At 48.8% G+C, this 19253-nt stretch overlaps 1 protein-coding gene across 1 annotated transcript in view; it reads right to left on the bottom strand.

The window, feature by feature from the left end:
• The window catches only part of TBC1D5 (TBC1 domain family member 5), a 1704599-nt gene that overhangs the window by 373728 nt on the left and 1311618 nt on the right, over positions 1 to 19253 (bottom strand). Inside the window, exon 18 of the mRNA XM_078664018.1 lies at positions 982 to 1088. Within this exon, the coding sequence (XP_078520144.1) occupies positions 982 to 1088 (107 nt within the window). The remainder of the gene's footprint in view (positions 1 to 981; positions 1089 to 19253) is intronic.

Raw genomic sequence — 19253 nt, 5'->3', positions numbered from 1 at the left:
CCATCAGGCTATGCCGGTAACTTCCTTGTTTGTTACCCCTGGATGCAACTTTGTGTAATGGTTTTAATATGTATTTTAATTGAATGTTATGTGGTTATGTCTCTGCACTATGGCACGAACATCGGTGTATTTTCTGTCCTTAAAGGTCGTGTATTGTCATGTTTTTCACCTTTATGTATATTTGTATTTAAGTGTCATTTTTGTATTTATTATGTTACAGCCCTGAAGAAGATCACATATGAACAAAACGCGTTGGCTGTTTACTGCAACGTTTGGAGTTTCTTTTGTATACAAGCAAAATAAGGAAGATATGGAATATATCAAGTCTTGATCTAGACTTCTTTGCAAGAACATTGGCTGTTCGGTGCACCACTATTCAAGTTTTTTGTTACAATGGGGCCATCAGGCTGCACCCCTGGGTGCTATAGTGAGCGCACAACTTAAGGATCGTGTTTCAAGAATCATTTAACTTGGGACAAGGGAGAGGTGCAGTATTTGTGGGCTCGATACTCTGTTACCTTTGTTGTAACTTATCTTGAACCCAGGGCACAAGTCCTATAAAAAGAAGTGGGGGGATGCTGTCACCTTTCGTGACGTCACGACTGGAAGTGACGTCACGAGAGATGGCTTGCACCAGCGGGCTCATTGCCTCCCTTCGCTCACCCCTTAGATGCGATTGTTCCACGCTCGGTGGCTCATGCTGCCTCTCAGCCCCAGGGGGTCACAGGGTCAGATTCCACTGCCTGTTCTCTGTTGAGTTAGCTTACTTTGAAATCACTTTTAAAGCGCTTTGCCTCTCTGGGACGAGATCTGATCTCGTCCCAGAGAGGCCAAAGAGTGAAGTCCAGCTGTTTGGCAGGGGGTCCGGCGTCCACCCGGTAAAATAAGTGGGGGGACCACCCACCCGCGTGTTACCCCGACTCGAGCCCTGCCTCGCTATACGCACACGGCCCGACATCCGCAAAGCCGGCAGCTCCTTACCTTTGGGTCTCGGAGGAACAGCGCTCGGAGGATGAGGGAGTGCACGTCCCCGATCGGGGGGTAGTGCATGAGGAGTCCCAGGCAAGTCTGGTAGTTACTGGAGATCACTGGAAGAAAGAAGAAATAAATAAAAAAAACTTAAACCACAGAAAAAGATGCGACAGAAGAGGCGCAGAAAATATGAGAACACAAAAGGCAATCTTAAAGAAGAAAAGTCACAAGGCAGTGCAAAAAAAAATAAGCCAATGTAAAAGCAACATGGAGAAATTATATGATCTTTTAGCCACATATTTGCATACAGTGAAAAGTAGATTGTGCACACCTAACCATAGGTTATATGACTCTTTAGGCACTTGGGGAGAAGAGAGAACGATCAGTGTGCTGCGCCTTCTAGGTGCTGTCTAACACGTGAGGTCTAAATGAAAAGACGACCAAGTCTTTGAAAAACAACTTGGACAAGGCGTGCACTGCCAGCAGAAAAACATATACCCCATATAACACTATAACATGTTTCAAGGTTAAACTTATGAACCACCTTCACTGCAACCAAGGATTCACATGTTATTATATTAATACTTTTTGACAAAGAACAATGTTCAAATTCAATTCTATGAACACTTTATACATAAAAATAAAAATAAAGCTTTTTATGTACATCCGGGCCCAACACTAGATGGCGATCTATGCATAAGCATGTGATCTACAGCTCACATGCCTCGAACAAGAAGAAACTGCACAAAAAGCCTATTTAGAGACGACCCTCTGGAGGTAGGGGAAGAAAGGAACACTTGGGAAAGCAAAAAAGGTGTACCGCATGAGGACAGCTGGTGCTGCACAGTTATTTGTAGTAAAACAGAAGTGCAAGGCTCTCCCGACAAGTGCTGGACAGTCCAGGGGAGCAGGGGGGGTTCAGCTGGGCCATTGATCTGGCAAGCAGGGTATAAGACCCCTATTCAGAGTCCCCCCTCAACTCAAGGGGAGATATACCTAATGAATGACAGCAGAAAGCACCTCTCAGCAGTTAACAAGGATTACAAGTTGAACTACCCAGAATGGGGAATAACCAGCTGGGTGCGGAAGCAGAACTTTCCAGACTCTCAGGAGTTTCACATTTATTTTTATCACCTGCCCCAGCCAGGCAGGTGGTAAATATCTGTGTGGGGCAACGGTGCAGGTAAGTTGGTAGATGTAGAAGTGGGGTGTGTGTCTGGGGGAGGGTTTACCTCTCCGATGGCAGCACTGTCTGCTCTCCCCTTGGCATTTCTTGTCCCCCTCCACAATGGCTCCATCAGCTGCAGGCCTAAATCTGGTAAAAAGAGCTTCAGGGCTTCAAGACTGTATAATTTTTGGGGCAGGAACACCAGACCAATAGTGATACCTGGTTGTTTCCCCAACGGACTCAATTTTGGGTTAAGGTCTCCAACCCCTAAGCCACAGAGAACAGCCTCACCCCCTACCAGGAACTCTTCGACACCCTGGCAAACTTCTTCCAAGACAAGATAACAACCATCTACAAAAACTTCGAACCGCAACCCACCACCGCCGACATCCTCAACCAACTCACAATCACACGTCCTGATGCACAAGTTACTACTAGTGTAACGATATATCTGTAAGAGACATTAGTTAGTGATAGAATCCTTACCTTAGAATATCCCCAGGCGTCAGACTGGATCCGGAAACTTTTGCGTAGCAGTACCCTTGCGCGTCGGTAGGCGTCGTCTGCGGCTCCGCGTCCGTCGTGGGCGCCGTGATGACGTCGTCGGTGTACTTAGACGCCGCCTCCGCATGCTGATGTCAGTTCTTAGACACAGCTTTTCCGCGCCAGAAACGCAGAGCTATGCTAAAAACCAACACTGGTGCCTTGAAACTAGGGCCCTGAAAGGGGGTGACCTTAACCCTAGATATCGGTTCGCAGAACGGGGAGGATGGGTAGGTCGGTAAGGAATCTATCACTAACTAATGTCTCTTACAGATATATCGTTGCACAAGTAGTAACTTGTGCATCTGAAAGAGACACGTTAGTGATAGATTCCTTACCTTAGAATAGATACCCCAGCAATACCAACCCCGGTGGTGGGCCTGCGAACCAATAATCACACCAGAAAGTCCTGGAGGACGGAACGGCCACAGAAGCCATCCCTCCGGACTTGGCTGTCCAGGCAATAATGTCTTGCAAACGTGTGCAGCGAGGCCCACGTAGCCGCCTGGCAAATGTCCTGCAAGGGCACTCCTCGGCCCAAGGCAGTTGTAGTCGCTGTGGCCCGAGTGGAATGATCACTCAACCCAGCAGGGAGTTCCTTCTTAGCCAAGGAGTAACACGCCTGGATACACAAGATGATCCACCGGGGGAGATGGTCCTCTTGTGCACCGCTTTCCCCTTCTTAGCGCCCACGTAACCAACAAAGAGTTGGTCATCCACCCGGAACTGGCGTGTGCGATCCAAGTAGAATGAGAGCGCACGTTTTCGGTCCAGACGTTGGAGCCGCTCTTCCTCTTTAGAGGGATGCGGTGGCGGAAAGAAGGTTGGCAAGGTGATAGACTGCACAATGTGGAAGGCGGTGACAACCTTGGGCAGGAAAGATGGCTTAGTACGCAACACAACCTTGTCCAGATGGACAGAAAGGAAAGGAGGAGTACAAGAAAGGGCCTGGAGCTCACTCACTATCCTGGCAGAGGTGATGGCAACCAGGAAAGCAGTCTTCAAAGTAAGAAGGCGGAGAGGACAGTTGTGAAGTGGCTCCAAGGGAGCGCACATCAGAAATGTAAGAACAAGGTTCAAGTCCCACTGAGGCATCACAAACGGAACAGGAGAAAACGTGTGTGTGATGCCCTTAAGAAATCTATTTACAATGGGGGACTTGAACAAAGAAGGTTGATCAGGCAGCCTCAGAAAGGCCAGAAAGGTATCCCTTGATAGTGCCCAGAGCAGAGCACTACTGGGCAAGAGAAAGAAGGAAGAGGAGAACCTCAGAAAGCGGGGCATAGAGAGGATCCATAGCCTTTGCTATGCACCATGCCACAAATCTGTTCCACCTGCAGGCGTATACCGACATAGTGGAGGGACGCCTGGCTGCCAGAATGACATTACAGACTTCAGGAGGCAAGTCAAATGGCCTCAACTGTCGCCGCTCAATCTCCAAGCATGGAGGTGGAGACTGGACTGGTTCGGGTGGAGGACCGTCCCCTGCTGCTGCGACAGAAGGTCCTCCTGAAGAGGCAGACGAACCGGGGGATTGACTGACATACTGAGTACCTCTGGATACCAGTACCTTCGTGCCCAGTCCGGAGCCACAAGGATGACTTGGGTCCGGTCGCGCTTGATCTTCTTCAGCACTCTGGGCAGAAGTGGTATAGGCGGAAAGGCGTACAATAGACCGCAACTCAACTCGCGATGAAAAGCGTCTCCGAGCGAGTGCCGCCTTGGAAAGTCCAACACGCAGAACAGATGACATTACGCGTTCTCTTCGGTGGCGAATAGATCTAACCAAGGCTCTCCCCATTGCTGAAAGAGGCCTTGTGCCACGTCCGAGTTCAGATGCCATTCGTGATCCATCATGCACCGACGGCTGAGCTCGTCCGCCCTGGCGTTCAGAGAGCCTGCCAGGTGTTGAGCCACCAGGGTCACGCCCAGGCGTTCCAGCCATTGCCAGAGGCGCAGAGCCTCCTGGCAAAGGGTCCACGACTCCACCCCGCCCTGTTTGTTGCAGTACCACATGGCGGTGGTGTTGTCCGTGAACACCTGCACTACACTCCCCCGGACAGAGGGGAGGAATGCCTTCAGTGCTAGACGAATCGCCCGTAACTCAAACAGGTTGATGTGGAGCCGGGTCTCCGCCGGAGACCAGAGGCCTCTGATCTCCGCCTCTCCCATGTGGCCTCCCCAGCCCTGGAGGGACGCGTCCGTCACAACCACGTGCTCCGGTTGGAGAAGGGAGAGGGATCTGCTGCAGACCCAATCCCAGTCCGTGAGCCACCACTGCAGCTGTCTCGCAGTGCCCTCCGAGATCAGGACATGGTCTGACAGGTTGCCCTGATGCTGGGCCCACTGAAACTTCCGGTCCCACTGCAGAGCCCGCATCCGCCAACGGGCGTGATGCACCAGAAGGATGCAGGAAGCCATCAGCCTCAGAAGCCGCAGCGTCAACCTGACCGAAATTCGGGATAAAGGCTGAAAGATCGGAATCAGAGCCTGTATATCCCCAACCAGCTGTTCGGGTGGGTAAACCCGGAACCGCGCCGAGTCGAGAACTGCTCCGATGAAAAGGAGCTTCTGAGAGGGGCACAGGTGTGACTTCGGCACATTGATGGAGAACCCCAGCTTGTGCAGGAGGTCTGCCGTTGTCTGGAGGTGGCTGACGACTGTCTGGGGCGAGCCCGCCTTCAACAACCAGTAGGCGAGGTAGGGGAGACTGAAACCCCTAACCTGCGCAGATGAGCTGCGACCACCGCCATCACCTTCGTGAACACCAGTGGGGCGATGGTAAGGCCGAAGGGGAGCACGGTAAACTGAAAGTGCTCGTGGCTTACCGTGAACCGCAGGTAGCACCGGTGGGCCAGCAGGACGGAGATGTGAAAATAAGCGTCCTGCAAGTCCAACGCTACCATCCAGTCTCCGGGGTCCAGGGCGGCCAAGACCTGAGCCAGAGTCAGCATTTTGAACTTCTCCTTCCGGAGGAAGCCGTTGACGCTCCATAGGTCCAAGATAGGGCGTAGGCCCCCTTTGCCCTTCTTGGGTACCAGAAAGTAGTGGGAGTAACAACCACACCCTACTTCTGGCCGAGGAACGCGCTAGATGGCCCTCTTAGCAAAGAGGGCCGAAACTTCCTCCTGCAGAAGCCGCAAATGATCCCCCGATACGCGATGGTGTTGCGGTGGCATGGCTTGAGGGGTCGTCTCGACGGGGAGGGAGTAGCCCCTTCGGACGATCTGCAGCACCCACCTGTCCGAAGTGACAGTGCGCCAGTGAGAGTGGTGATGGCAAACCCTGCCCCCCACTGGCGTCACATGGGCCGAGAAGCACGGACTAGGAGGGTTTAGAGGTGGATTATTATTAATTATTAAGGGATATTTGTAAAGCGCTAGGTTACGCAGAAGCATGTCCCCGCGCTGGAACTGAAGCTCAGAGATAGACGTAAGGGAAGGCCAAATTATCCTTGAAAAAGATGTGTTTTAACTTTCTTTCGGAAACTCAGTTCTGAGGGATCCAAGCGAAGGTTGAGAGGTAAGGCATTCCAACTCTTCGCCACCAAGTAGCGGAAGGACCTCCCTCCCATGCGGTTCCTGCTTACCCTAGGGACTTTTAGTAGGCCTCCGTAAGAGGAGCGCAGAACGCGCGATGGTACATGCCTGGTGACAAGGTTGTGTAGTGGGACTGGCGCCTTCCCAGCAAGAATGCGATGGCAGGTGCAGAGGGCTTTGAATGCTATTCTGCTTCTTACTGGCAGCCAGTGGAGGGTCTGAAGGGCAGCTTTGGAGTTCGATGTTTTTGGGAGATTGAGGATAAGGCGGGCTGCCGCATTCTGTAAAACCTGAAGGCGGTTTGTTGCCTTACAGGTTGCTCCCAGATACAGATGGATGCTGCGGGGGAGGGTGTGGACTGGCCTCGCCGTTGACCCCGACCGCCTCCGCGGCGATTTCCACGGCCGCCACCGCGCTGGAAGTTAGTTTGCGGCGTGTGGCTGGCAGCACGTGTGGGGACGCCCCTTCCGTGGCCACGAAAGGAGCGAAAGGCAGCCGATTGCTGGCGCGGGGCCGACAGGCCCAAGGACTTGGCCGTAGCCCTGGAGTCCTTAAAGCGCTCAAGCGCATGGTCTGCCTTGTCGCCAAAGAGGCGACGGCCATCAAACGGCATGTCCATTAGTGTATTCTGGACATCTGCCGAGAAGTTGGCGGACCTCAATCAGGCGTGGCGTCTAACCTCTACCTAGTGAGTCGGTGGTATCCAGCCCACACCGGATAGAATATTTGGCTGCATCCTGGCCCTCCACAAGGGCTTGGCCGAGTTTGGCCCGTACCTCCAACGGACACTCTGGCAGCACTGCCGCAACCGTCTCCCACAGAGAGTGGGTGTAGCGGCCCAAGAGGCATGCGGTGTTGGAAGACCGCAGTCCCAGACTAAGGGAGGAGAAGATCATTTTTCCGTACTGCTCGTACCTCTTGGATTCCCTGTCCGGCGGAGCCGACGGGAACGCGGTCAGGGAATTAGAGGCCTGGATGACCAGACTCTCGGGGGTGGGGTGGGTGGACAGGAAACATGGGTCGCCCGGGGCCGGGCGGTGGCGTCTGGCCACGTTCCCTATCTACAGGCGAACCCGTAGCGGGCATGGACCAAGTGCACAAAAGAACGTCAGTCAAGGCCTCATTAAAGGGCAGCAGAGGCTCGGCGGAGCTTGACTGCGGTTTAAGGACCTCAGTGAGGAGGTTAGTCCTCACGGCCGCGACGGGGAGCTCAAGGCCCAAGGCCTTGGCAGCCCTCATCAACACCACACTATAGGTAGCCCCCGCCTCCGAAGCCACGGTAGGAGGGGAGACAAAACTAGTGTCTGGAGAGGTGTCCAGGCCACTGGCCTCCCCAAGTTCCCCTGTCCAGTCCTCTTGAGACTGACACTCTCTGGTCAGAGGGTCCTCAGACCCCTCCCAATCCTCCTCATCACCCATCTCCTGATACTCAGGGTTCTCAATTAATGGGGCCTGTTCATAGAAGTGAAACTCCCCAAGCGACGTCTGAAGGGGCGCCCAGTGGCGCCGTTCTGACGTCGGAACCGGAATGAAGGAGGTATCGGGGACGTGACGGACCGACGCCGGGGGGGGTCGTAAGGTCCACCGGCGACGATCCAGATCCTGAAGAAGGTCCAGTGGGGTCCCGCGGCACCGGGCCCGAAGGCGCCGGCGGGACCGCTGGACCCTGCTGCGCCGGCGGTGTCGGGACTGTGGGGCCCTGCGGCGCCGGGCCCAAAGGCGTCGGCGGCGTCGAAGCCCCTGACCCGCTAGGGGCCCCAGACGGGTCCGCTAGGCCCGAAGGTGCCGCGGAGCCCGTCGGAGGAGAGAGGGACCTCATGGCCATGAGGAAGCGCTCGATCTCCTCCAGCGTCGCGTCTCGCCCAGGGACCGGAGGGTGTGGAGCTGGACGCGGCGCCCGCGACTCCGACGGAGCCGTGTGGGCGGTGTCACCCGAACCCCGGGCCGCATCGCGCGAGCGTCGGGGGGAGTCAGAAGAGCGGTGACGCCTCTTCGACTTCTTGTGCTTCTTACCTAACGACGACTTCGACCCAGAGGAGTGGTGCCGACTCTCGGAACTGTGGTGGCTCCGAGCCCCCGACCTGTCCCTCGACCTCCCGTGGGACCGGGACCTCTCGCGGCGCGGGACCGACTGCCGGAGTTCGAGTCGCCTGCGGGACCGCTCCCACCTGGCTTTTAAAGAGAGGGCCCGGCAGTCGGAGCAGGCCTTGTCGTCGTGGTCGACGCCTAGACAAGTTAGACACAGGTGGTGAGGATCCGTGACTGACATCGTGCGGTCGCAATCCTCGCAGTGCTTGAAGCCAGGCATCCCTATCGGCACCGATCGGAGTCGTAGGACTTCGAGAAAATGATCAAAATGATTCCAAAAAGTTAGTCAAAAAGTGACTAAGGGTTACTGCTTTTTCCAGATCTGCGCTTGCTGGCGCGGAAAAAAGAAGAACTGACGTCAGCACGCGGAGGCGGCGTCTAAGTACTCCGACGACGTCATTGCGGCGCCCACGACGCCGACGACGGACGCGGAGCCGCAGACAACGCCTACCGACGCGCAAGGGTACTGCTACGCAAAAGTTTCCGGATCCAGTCTGACGCCTGGGGATATTCGAAGGTAAGGAATCTATCAATAACGTGTCTCTTTCAGATCCCAAGTACCAGCTCACCACCTGGAACCAGCTCACCACTCAAGACACCAGCGCCATCATGAACTCCATTCACTCGGGAGCACCCTGAGACCCCTGTCCCCACCACACCTTAAACCGTAGGAGGAAGGTAATCAGCAATGTGCTCACCACCATCTTCAACGCATCCATCTTCCGCAAAGAACCGAAACAAGCAGAAGTCAAGCCCCTTCTCTAAAAAACATCCACCTAACCCAGCAACCTAAAAAAACCACAGTCCCATCTCTCTGCTCCCCTTTTCAACCAAGGTCCTCGAAAAGGCCATCAACCGTCAACTCCCAGAACACATGGAGAACAACAGCCTTCTGGACACTTCCCAATCCAGATTCCGCACCAACCACAGCACCGAAAATGCCAGATTCCTGCAACTGACCATATCAGAACCCTCCTGGACCGGGGAAAAACAGCAGCTTGATCCTTCTTAACCTCTCGGCCACATTTGACACTGAATCCCACCACACTATTATCAAGAGAAGGAACCATGTTGGAATCCAAGGAAACGCCCTAAACTGGATCACCTCCTTTCTCACTGGAAGAACACAGAGTCCGCCTACCTCCGTTCACCTCGGAACCCAAGAACAACATCTGTGGTGTACCTCAGCCCTACACTGTTTAACGTCTACATGACTCCACTGGTCAACATCGTCAAAACCCACAGCCTAAACATTATATCCTACACAGATGACACAGCTCATCCTCATGCTATCAGAAGACCCTTCCACCACCATGGACAACTTCTGCAGATGTACGGCAAGCATCGCCAGCTGGGTGAAAGACAACTGCCTAAAGTTCAGCACAGACAGAACAGAAATGCTGATCTCCAGGAACACCACCTCAGCGTGAAACGATTCCTGGTGGCCTTCCATATTTAGTTCCTCGCCTATTCCGACAGAACATGCCCGCAACCCAGGCATCCTCCATGACAGCAAGCTCACCATGAAAAACCAGATCAGCGCAGCCTCATCCACCTACTTCCTCGCCCTTCCATTGCTCCATAAGATTTTCAAATGACTCCCAGTCAAAACGAGATGAACCATCACTCAAGCCCTAGCCACCAGCTGGCTGGACTCTACGCAGAAATAACCACATACCTCCTGGAAAGACTGCAGACTATACAGAATTCAGCTGCTAGACTCATCCTCACCTTCCCAGCCGAAGCATCTGTGGAGGCCGCTCCTTCTCCTACCTCGCTGCCAAGTCCTGGAGCGACCCCCACCTTCACCTCCATACCTCACCCTTGCTGGCTGCTGGATTTCAGGAAAGGACCCAAGGCCAGGCTGTTCAACTGAAAACCTTTCCCGCAAGATTCACAGTGCCTGGAGACCCTCACAAGTGAATAGCCGCACTTTACAAATCCTGCCTGATTGATTATTTTTGGTGCAGAAACACCAGACCACTGTTGATATCTGGTCATTTCCATAACGGACCACATTTTGGGTTACATTGTATGTGTGATTTAGACTGAACTTTCAGCAGAAATCGAACTACAAGACGTGTGGGTACACAGTACCCTGAGGCACAGCTGGCCTTTACTCGGAGAGCATCCAACAGGAAACCATATTTGGTGCCCCCACACTTATCTATGGACATAAGTCGGAGGGAGACTGCTGCATGGAGCTCCAGCGCCCACTGGAGGTTGTCGCCCTGGGCGGGGGCCCAGCTCGCATATGCAAAGGACCGGCCCTGCCAGAAGTCTCTTCCTCGTGCACGCCTGGCCAGGAAAGGCCTGACCAAATGTGTGTGGCAATAACAAGACACAATGGAGCGAACCCCTGCTGGAATCAGACCAGAAACTGAATTCACATGGTTATTCCTCATTCCTTATAGGATAACATATGTTTCAGATGGGACTCTGCATATGAAAATAACAGAACCCTTCTGCAGCACAAATTTTAAGTGCAAAACTCATAATCAGGGTCGAATTGTAGCCAGAAATCTCAACCTAGAGAGTAGACCCGCTCTCCCTTAGGGGTGTTGTCCTGGTTTGCAAATGTTAGCTAGGAGCACGCAGCGGTGCCTTCAACGAATGGGGATCCGCTCGCTCACAGACCGAGTGCACTCTGAGGGTTGGGTCTATGTAGTGATCTAATTAGGGGGTGACGGGCCCCTGTTCCCGAACAGTAAATTTCCTGGGGTTGCTCTACACGGGGCGCGGCAAATGTCTTAAAGGGGAGTGGCCTATCTGAGTAGGGGCGTGGTCTAAATCAAGATAACCAGCATTGTGTGCTTAAGAAAATCATGAAGTCGCATCCAGCAAAGGATAATAAAATAGGCAAAAAAGTATATTTATTAAGTATAAGCCATAAAATACGAAACACATTTGCTATTTCCAAACTTAGAATTTAAAAACCATCTTCACTAAAGGATGTGTTATTAAATTCTGAGTTCAGGCAGAGGCGCAACTAGAGCCAAATTTCGGGGGGGGGGGAGGGGCCTAAGAAAAAATTTCGGGGGGGGGGGGCTGAATCTTTAAGCAATAGTCAGAGTGGAGCTGCAGGGGCTCTTAGAAGGGGTGAGACAACAACAATTCTTCATTAATGTGCAAATGGTCTTTTAAAGGCCCGTGAAGTGCTCGGGTGCGGCTGTGTGTGTGCCCGGGAAGCGTCTCATCCCGGGCTGCCAAACACGACAGGGGGGGGGGGGGCTGAAGCCCTTTGAGTCCAATGGGTGTTGTGCGCCTCAGTTCAGGGATACCAGATTCCATGTGTCTATCTTGCTGTTATGGGAAGATATGCAGGTAAACATGTCACACAGCATTCCCCATGTTATCCTATGGGCAAGATAGCCTTTCAATAGTGAAAAACGAAATTGGCAGTATTTCACTATCAAGACATGTTACCCACACTAGTAACACCAAACAAAAACCGGGACGTCTGGTCAACCTACCTTTGAGGCCCGAAAATAGAGCCCCCTTTCGAGGCCCTCCCCAAAAAAACTGGGGGGGCCTCAGTCCCCCACAGACCCCCCCCCCCCCACTTAAAGCCCTGTTGTGCTCTATTCTGCAGGTGTTGATAGTGCTCGCTTTGTTTGCCAACACTGCTTACCTTCACCACGGTTCTGTGCTCTGCTGTTTTGTTTCAGGGTTGTACTGACTCGCTTTGTAACTGTGAACAGTGTGTAGTGTGTCTAGTCGGGAGCCCTTTGCTGCAATGTGTTGTAATGTGTTCTGTGTGCCACTCACCGAGATAAGGACTTGGGAAGTTGCTGCATATTTGTGCCAGGAGCGGGATTTCAAGACTTGCTTACTGCCTGTATCCCGTTTTCGCTGTGCCTGGGTTGGCGTCTCCTGTCAGCGCTGCTTTCCTGACTGGCTCCCCTTGACTCGCTGGTGTGAGCGCGAGCTGCAATCTGCACGCTCAGTCAATCGCTCCCAGCTGGAGTCAGAAGGGTAGAGCCCAGCGTTACTAATCCCAGCGCGCCTAGCCCGGGGGACTGCGAGGACCAGAAACCCCAGCTGGGGTCAGCTGGTTCCTCTTCCCCCAGGCGACACGCCCACGGCCACGCCCACCAACGAAACGTACAAAAACAGAATCACAACCCGCGACGCGGGACGCGCGCGGGACCAAGCCCGGACAAAGGGCGGGCCGTCTGTGGCCGTCCGGGGACGACCGAGGACGGGACGGTCAATCCCTCTAACATCTGTATTAGGGATTCTTGAGCATTAATACTGAGATCAGGGTGCGCTACACCTTAATCTAGCTGAGACGATCACAACTAACTACGACCACTCGGCCTTAATATGAGGGCATTAAAACAATTACGCTCACGTACCATTTACATGAGACGTATGGGTACCGACGCAGCTGTTAGGAAATCAACTGATAAATCAATGAAACCAGGACTATTATCTTATACTCCAGCTATAAACAAATATTTCTCTACTCTCTCTACAAAAAATCATTCATCTGTATTTACATCAGAAGAACAGGACAAGTCAGAACACATCATGGATAGGGTAAAGCATGAAATGTCTATCTCTCCTGTTCAGAAACATCATGAACAAGATTTCCTAATTACAGAGAACAGCTTGGTAAAAACTCCTTCTCCTGTAGAATGCCAAACATCGCCCATAGATATTTCTCAAATAAAGTCTATAACACCGACAAAAGTACAAGACAATGTGCAAATCTTAGAACTATCTGTAGATAACAGCACGAAAGGAGAATATGAAAAATCAGAAATATTATTCAGTCAAAATCAGCCATTTACCAGTTCACCGGAAAAATCACCTAAACTCTTCTTCAATTGCGCTAATACCATTGACTCTAACTTTACAAATCTTAATTTAAAATCTGAAAACAGTGCTCCTCCCTTGTCAAAAGCATTATTTTCACTCCAGGAAATTCTAGAATCAGTACTTACCCATCTTGGACAAATTTTGGCCAACTCTGATGATACACTAGATGTTCAAATAGGAATCTTAAAATTTCTGGTTGAACAAAAAAGGAAAAAAGATTTATCCAAAATAATTCCCAATGATCGCGAATCAGGTAAAACCTCTTTAATAGAAGACTGTCAATCTAATGGGATAAAAAATCAAAATCAACTGGAAGTAAGTACTCAAACAACTGATGTGGTAATAATCGAGACCAAAACTAAAGAAATAAAAAATAAGAAACAACATCCTATTACCTACTCACTCAAAAAACTGTTTAAAGAAGAACCGGAAGCTACCAGCGGTAAAAATAATAAGATCTATCCCATCTTCTCTAGTAAAGAAACTAGTAACAACCCAGATCATATAACTTGGGATACACAACTAGTGTCATCGGGAGTTATTACTGATCAGGAACCAAGTCAGATAGAAAAGACTGGAAAAAGTAATGAGCGGGAAAAAGCAAAGGGTAAGAAAAGGAGAAGAAAGTCTTTGCGAAGAATACAGAAGAAAAAAGGGAATAAACTTAAATTCCAAAAATCCATACCATCAAGTTGTGAGAGTTTTCAATTAATTAATAATACAACTCAAGCAATAACTCCACTGGTGAACACACTGAATCCAAAAGCAGAAGAATACCGGCCGATGACAGAATATCGATCACCTGTGCACAAGTCTATGGTCATCAATTATTTGGACGAAGTGCAATCTCAACATTGGGAAAAAGTCGCATCAAAACTTATCATAATAGAGGAACTGTTTCCAACAGACAAAATGCCTCTCAATCGCGGCAGAATAATTAACCTTTTGCAAGAAATTTCATCCTTGAACTCTATTACAAGTAAAGAAATCGACCTGGTACTTTTTCCAAAGAAAGACAACAATAAATTAGCACAGGTATCCTTTTTTTCTCCAGTTCTTCCCAGAATAATCATCAGAGAGAAGGAAATTCTCCACAGAAATGGTTACGATGTATATTCAGTACCCGATCTCAAAACCAATGCACAAATTAATTGCATAAATGGACAAGTTCAGAGAAGAAATGATGACTATGGTATCAAAAAGGGAGAAGGTGTATCAAATAACAACAGAAAGGACATACTCCAAATACAAGTAAAGCATGGTGAGAGGTCAGTCTGGTCTCGGGAACCAAAAACAAGTGATACCGAGATCCCTAAAACATCCTGGGCATGGCTATCAGAGACTCTAAATAGCAAAAAATTGGATAAACCGCAACAACATCAGGTTTAGCAAAGGATTGTTGTTATTAACTTGGAATTTGGCAGGGAAATCTGTTAAAAAAATGAAAATTGCAACTAAGGATTCCCCAGACATTATAGCCTTGCAGGAAACATGGTCGATTGATCCCTTCAAACAAAAAGGGTATTACGTCCACGAAACACCGGCAAAAAAATCAAAAAGAGGACATGCCAAGGGAGGTCTGGCCTTTCTACTTAAAGAAGAATATTCCTGGTCACAAGTAATAATAAATACGAACACGGAGAATCTGCAATGTATCAGGATATCACTTAAACCTCAATCATCAGCCACGAAAGAAAAAATATTACTCTTTAATGTTTATGTGCCTCCTAATAGTAATTATGACTCACTGTTTGACCACCTGATGGAGACTATCTTGCGTATTATAGCAGACCATCTCCATATACCATTTATCATCATGGGAGATCTAAATGCTAAAATCTCTAATAATGAACTCAAGAAATGGGCACATTTACTCAAAGAGGAAGCGTTGGAAACATCTCTCCCAGAGTTACCGAAAGGAGTCAAATCGGATAAGAGAGGACGCTCACTCTTATCAATTCTCCCGATACTGAATGGGACAATCTTAAATGGTAATACCAACGGAGATAGACCGGCATCTTACACGAGACGGGGAAATGGACGTCCCTCTATCCTCGACTACTTTATATGTGGGACTGGAGAGAAAGAACAATTTACCCAACTCTCGATTCAATTTAATGAGGAAAGCGACCATGCACTACTATATTTAACAACTAACTGGAATGTCTTGACCTCTTTTCAGAACCAGTCAATATTTTATAAACCAAATATGGAAGTAAGCGAAAAAAAGGGCTGTTTATACTGGAGTATTGAAAATTTAGACCATTTGAGTACTTTATTTTTACACACTCAATTATTGACTACTACTTATTCAGATGATCCTATAGAGAATTTTGAACTTGTCATCGACAAACTTAAGCTTGCCTTACAAAATAAATTACAAACAGATACACAGGTAAAAAGTAAACGTAACAGTAAAAACAAAAATTGGAATCAACCGAATATAAAACAACTAAATAGGCTGATCAGAGCCCAGTATTTGAACTTCTCGCCAGAAATAAAAACGGAAATTAATAGACTAAAGAACCAAATACGGAGAGAAAAAACCAAGCAGAAAAAAATGAAACAGGACTTTAACTGGATTGATATTCAACTGGCAGCTAAGCAAAAAAATCAACGCAAATACTGGTCCCTGATCGCGAAATTTACTGGAACCAAAAAAAAGCTAGAAGCAACTCCAGTTTCAGAGGAAGATTGGGATATATACCTCAGTGAGTTGTACAAACCAAATCAGCTTAATAAGGTAGGAGAGGCAGAAGAACGATCAATGGAAACAAATGAGTTTAAGATCATTAAAACTTCGTCAGTATCTATCGCTTTGAATATAAAAACAGCAAGAAGCACGGGCGCTTCAGGCCCCGATCAAATTCCTATTAAGATCTACCAACTTGATCGGAAAAATTGGGGTCTGGTGCTCTCACCGCTTTTTAACTATATATTCGACACCTGCAAAATGCCAAACTCCTGGAAGGGAAGCATAATCATCCCGATTTACAAAAAAGGGGAAAAATCTATACCAGGAAATTACAGGCAAGTAGCACTAATGGACGCGGCTGGGAAGATATTTGCAGCAGAAATCCTGGACAGATTGAAAGACTGGGCATTCACAAATGGACACATCCCGATGTTTCAGTCTGGATTTCGCCCGAATCACTCTGTCACAGATAACATAGCGATCTTCCAGACAATTTTAGATAAATACACACTGGGGAAAAAACAACCTATCTATACAGCGTTCATTGACTATTCGACGGCCTTTGACCGAGTCGACAGACCGACACTGTGGTCTAAACTAAGAAGGATGGGCATTTCTGAATCACTACTACAACTCATAGTGAACTTACACAGCAATACCTGGTGTCGGGTTCAAATGGGGCGCGATAAGGGCCTGACGAAGAAAATATTGACTTTTAATGGCCTGAAGCAAGGGTGTCTTTTGGCTCCTATTTTATTCTCTCTGTATATAAGTGATCTTCCTGCCGAACTCCAACTAGGACGATGCACTCCTCCAAAGATTGCCAATGAGTGCATACACACATTGATGTATGCGGATGATATTGTCCTCTTTGACCTCACTCCGTTTGGACTCCAGAATCTCATAGATATCTTACACAATTACTCAAGGAAAAATTACCTTATCCCAAATATAAATAAAACCAAAGTGGTTGTATTTTCAAAAAAGAAGAAATGTGTAAGGTACGAATGGAAGCTAGGAGGAAAAAAATTAGAACAGGTAAACGAGTATACATACCTTGGGAGAATTTTTTCAAATAATATGAACAACACCAAACAAATAGAACATCTTAAAAGGAAGGCGGATCTGCATGCTGGGGCCCTGTCACGTTTATACTCAGCCGCTGGGAACAGACATTTCTTTGCACTATTGCAAGTCTACAAAGCGAAGATTCCACCACTTATGTCTTATGCCTCAGAATATATCCTTACAAAACAATGGGTATATATGGACCAACAAGAAGGCAAAATATTAAAAAAACTAATGAAAGTTCCCACATCTACACCGGTACAGGCATTGAGAATTGAATGCTCCATCACGAGTGCATATGCCACTTCAATAACAAGCATCATCAGGTGGGCTTATAATTTACTACATTCAAAAGAAGGAACTTTGAGATACTTGTTAAAAGCTGAAACATTTAAAAAAGATTCTGCTCACTTTACCTTTTTTAAAAATATGGAAGTTGCATTCCAGCTTGCGAAAACTAGTCTGGAAATTCTGTCAACCTGGACGCCGGCACAACTAAAACTCTTCTTAAAAAACTTCTCGCCCAAATTGAGCTATGAGCTAGACCATAACCATTGTAAAAAACTATCTGTGTATAGGACCTATGCTGACTCTCAGGAATACAAACAAAAACAGTTGTATTTAGGATACACTCTGGCACATGGTGCAAGGCGAGCGATCTTGATGCTGCGCCTAGGTATACTCCCAGTATTAACTTTTTGTTCTTCGTGGAGTCCGGATAGAGCTGTGATATGCACCCTCTGTCAAGGGGGCATACAGGATTTGGCACACCTTCTTTTTATCTGTCCTAACGAGAAAATTGTAAATGCAAGGTTATCATGTATAGAACCCATCTTCAGATCTTGTAGGATTGTTAACACTAAGGACTTCTTAACACTATGTAAAAATCCACCTAATGAATACGTTTGTTATAGAATTTTTAAGTTTTTGAAAATTTCGTTGAAAATGTATTAATTGTATGAATTTTTATTGTATTTTTATATTTTAACAAATTTGTGGTCCTCAATAGAGTACCGTAACAAATAAAACTTTTTGACTTTGACTTTGTGTTCTGTGTGCTTCTCTTACTTGCATTCTACATCCATACATTCTCTTGTGTGGTTAAAGAGTTTTGAAGGCACGGCTCGTGCTGAGTGGTGTCTTCTTTATAGCAACTATAATGCTTCCTCGAGATGGGCCGTCACTGCCCGTCACATCTACCAAGAGGCCCAGGAGCCTTCCGTGGTGCCCTGCACTGCGGGGGCCACTGGCATTCTCACTGTTAGGCTGTCTGGGGGCCCTGCGCTTACCCTGGAGCAAAGGCCTGACAGTAGCTGTGCACATCGCATGCAGTGTACAGCTCATGGCTGCAATCGCACAAAGGCACCACCTTCTGAGCCGAGTGCCCTCTCATTGGTTAACAATAACACCTCTCATTGGTTAACAATAACACCTGTTCTTTATAGCGCATAGAAACATCATGCGCTGTGTGAAGCGCCTGAGACACAAGTCATGCCGGCCTATTCACCGCAGGCTGGCTCTGAGTTCCTTCTAAAGGGGTCGAGTAGACCCTCAGCCCCCCAGCTGTGTGCCCACTTCTAAGCCCCGCTTCCGGCGGGGCTCTTCCGGTGCACACACCACTGGTGTCCACGTGCAGCTTGCGGGGGCCACAAGTCACTTAGACGGAGATACAACGTGTGCACATACATTATACATGTGCGGAGTGTCAGCAGGGGGTGTTGCATTATTTGGTTCGAGCTCATCACGCTCTCACGTACCTCCGAAGAGAACACAAAACTTAATAAATAATACAATTTGCTGCCTGGTTGTGCATGCATGATCCACTTTCCATTACCCAATAATTCGCTTTACAAGCTCGCTAAGAGCATTGTGTTGTCGAGGGCTAATTGTTTCATGGTCGACAAAGCTACACAACAGGCCTCTTTCTCAAAACGAATCCACAGCCACTCTGCAGATATTCAGTAAGGTCATTAATTCCACGCGCTTCGTATAGCGCCTGGGACTTAGCAGCCATTTGAGGCGCTACGCGTGGTGCATTCGAAAGCTACATGTGTACTTTTCAGATCTGTGCAGACCCACACACCTCGGCGTCCCACTTAGCACCCAGGGTCACCCTTTGCAATCCCCCTCTGCTGGGAGTTCCTTTCAGTATTGATTTGTACTGTACATTTAGGCTTTTCGCCTTCTGCTTTTGCAAGGAGATGGCAGCGAGGAGAATTAATGTACGAGCTACTTACCTTCGGTAACGGTGTTTCTGGTAGAGACGATTCTAGCCGCAGATTCCTTAACAAACAATTATCCCCAGGCGTAAGACTGGATCCGGAAAACTTTTCTGCCACAGCATCCCCGCGCGCCG

This window comes from Lissotriton helveticus, chromosome 10, assembly GCF_964261635.1.
Source record: "Lissotriton helveticus chromosome 10, aLisHel1.1, whole genome shotgun sequence".
Lineage (NCBI taxonomy): Eukaryota > Metazoa > Chordata > Amphibia > Caudata > Salamandridae > Lissotriton > Lissotriton helveticus.
This window is presented reverse-complemented; position numbering and strand designations above follow the sequence as displayed.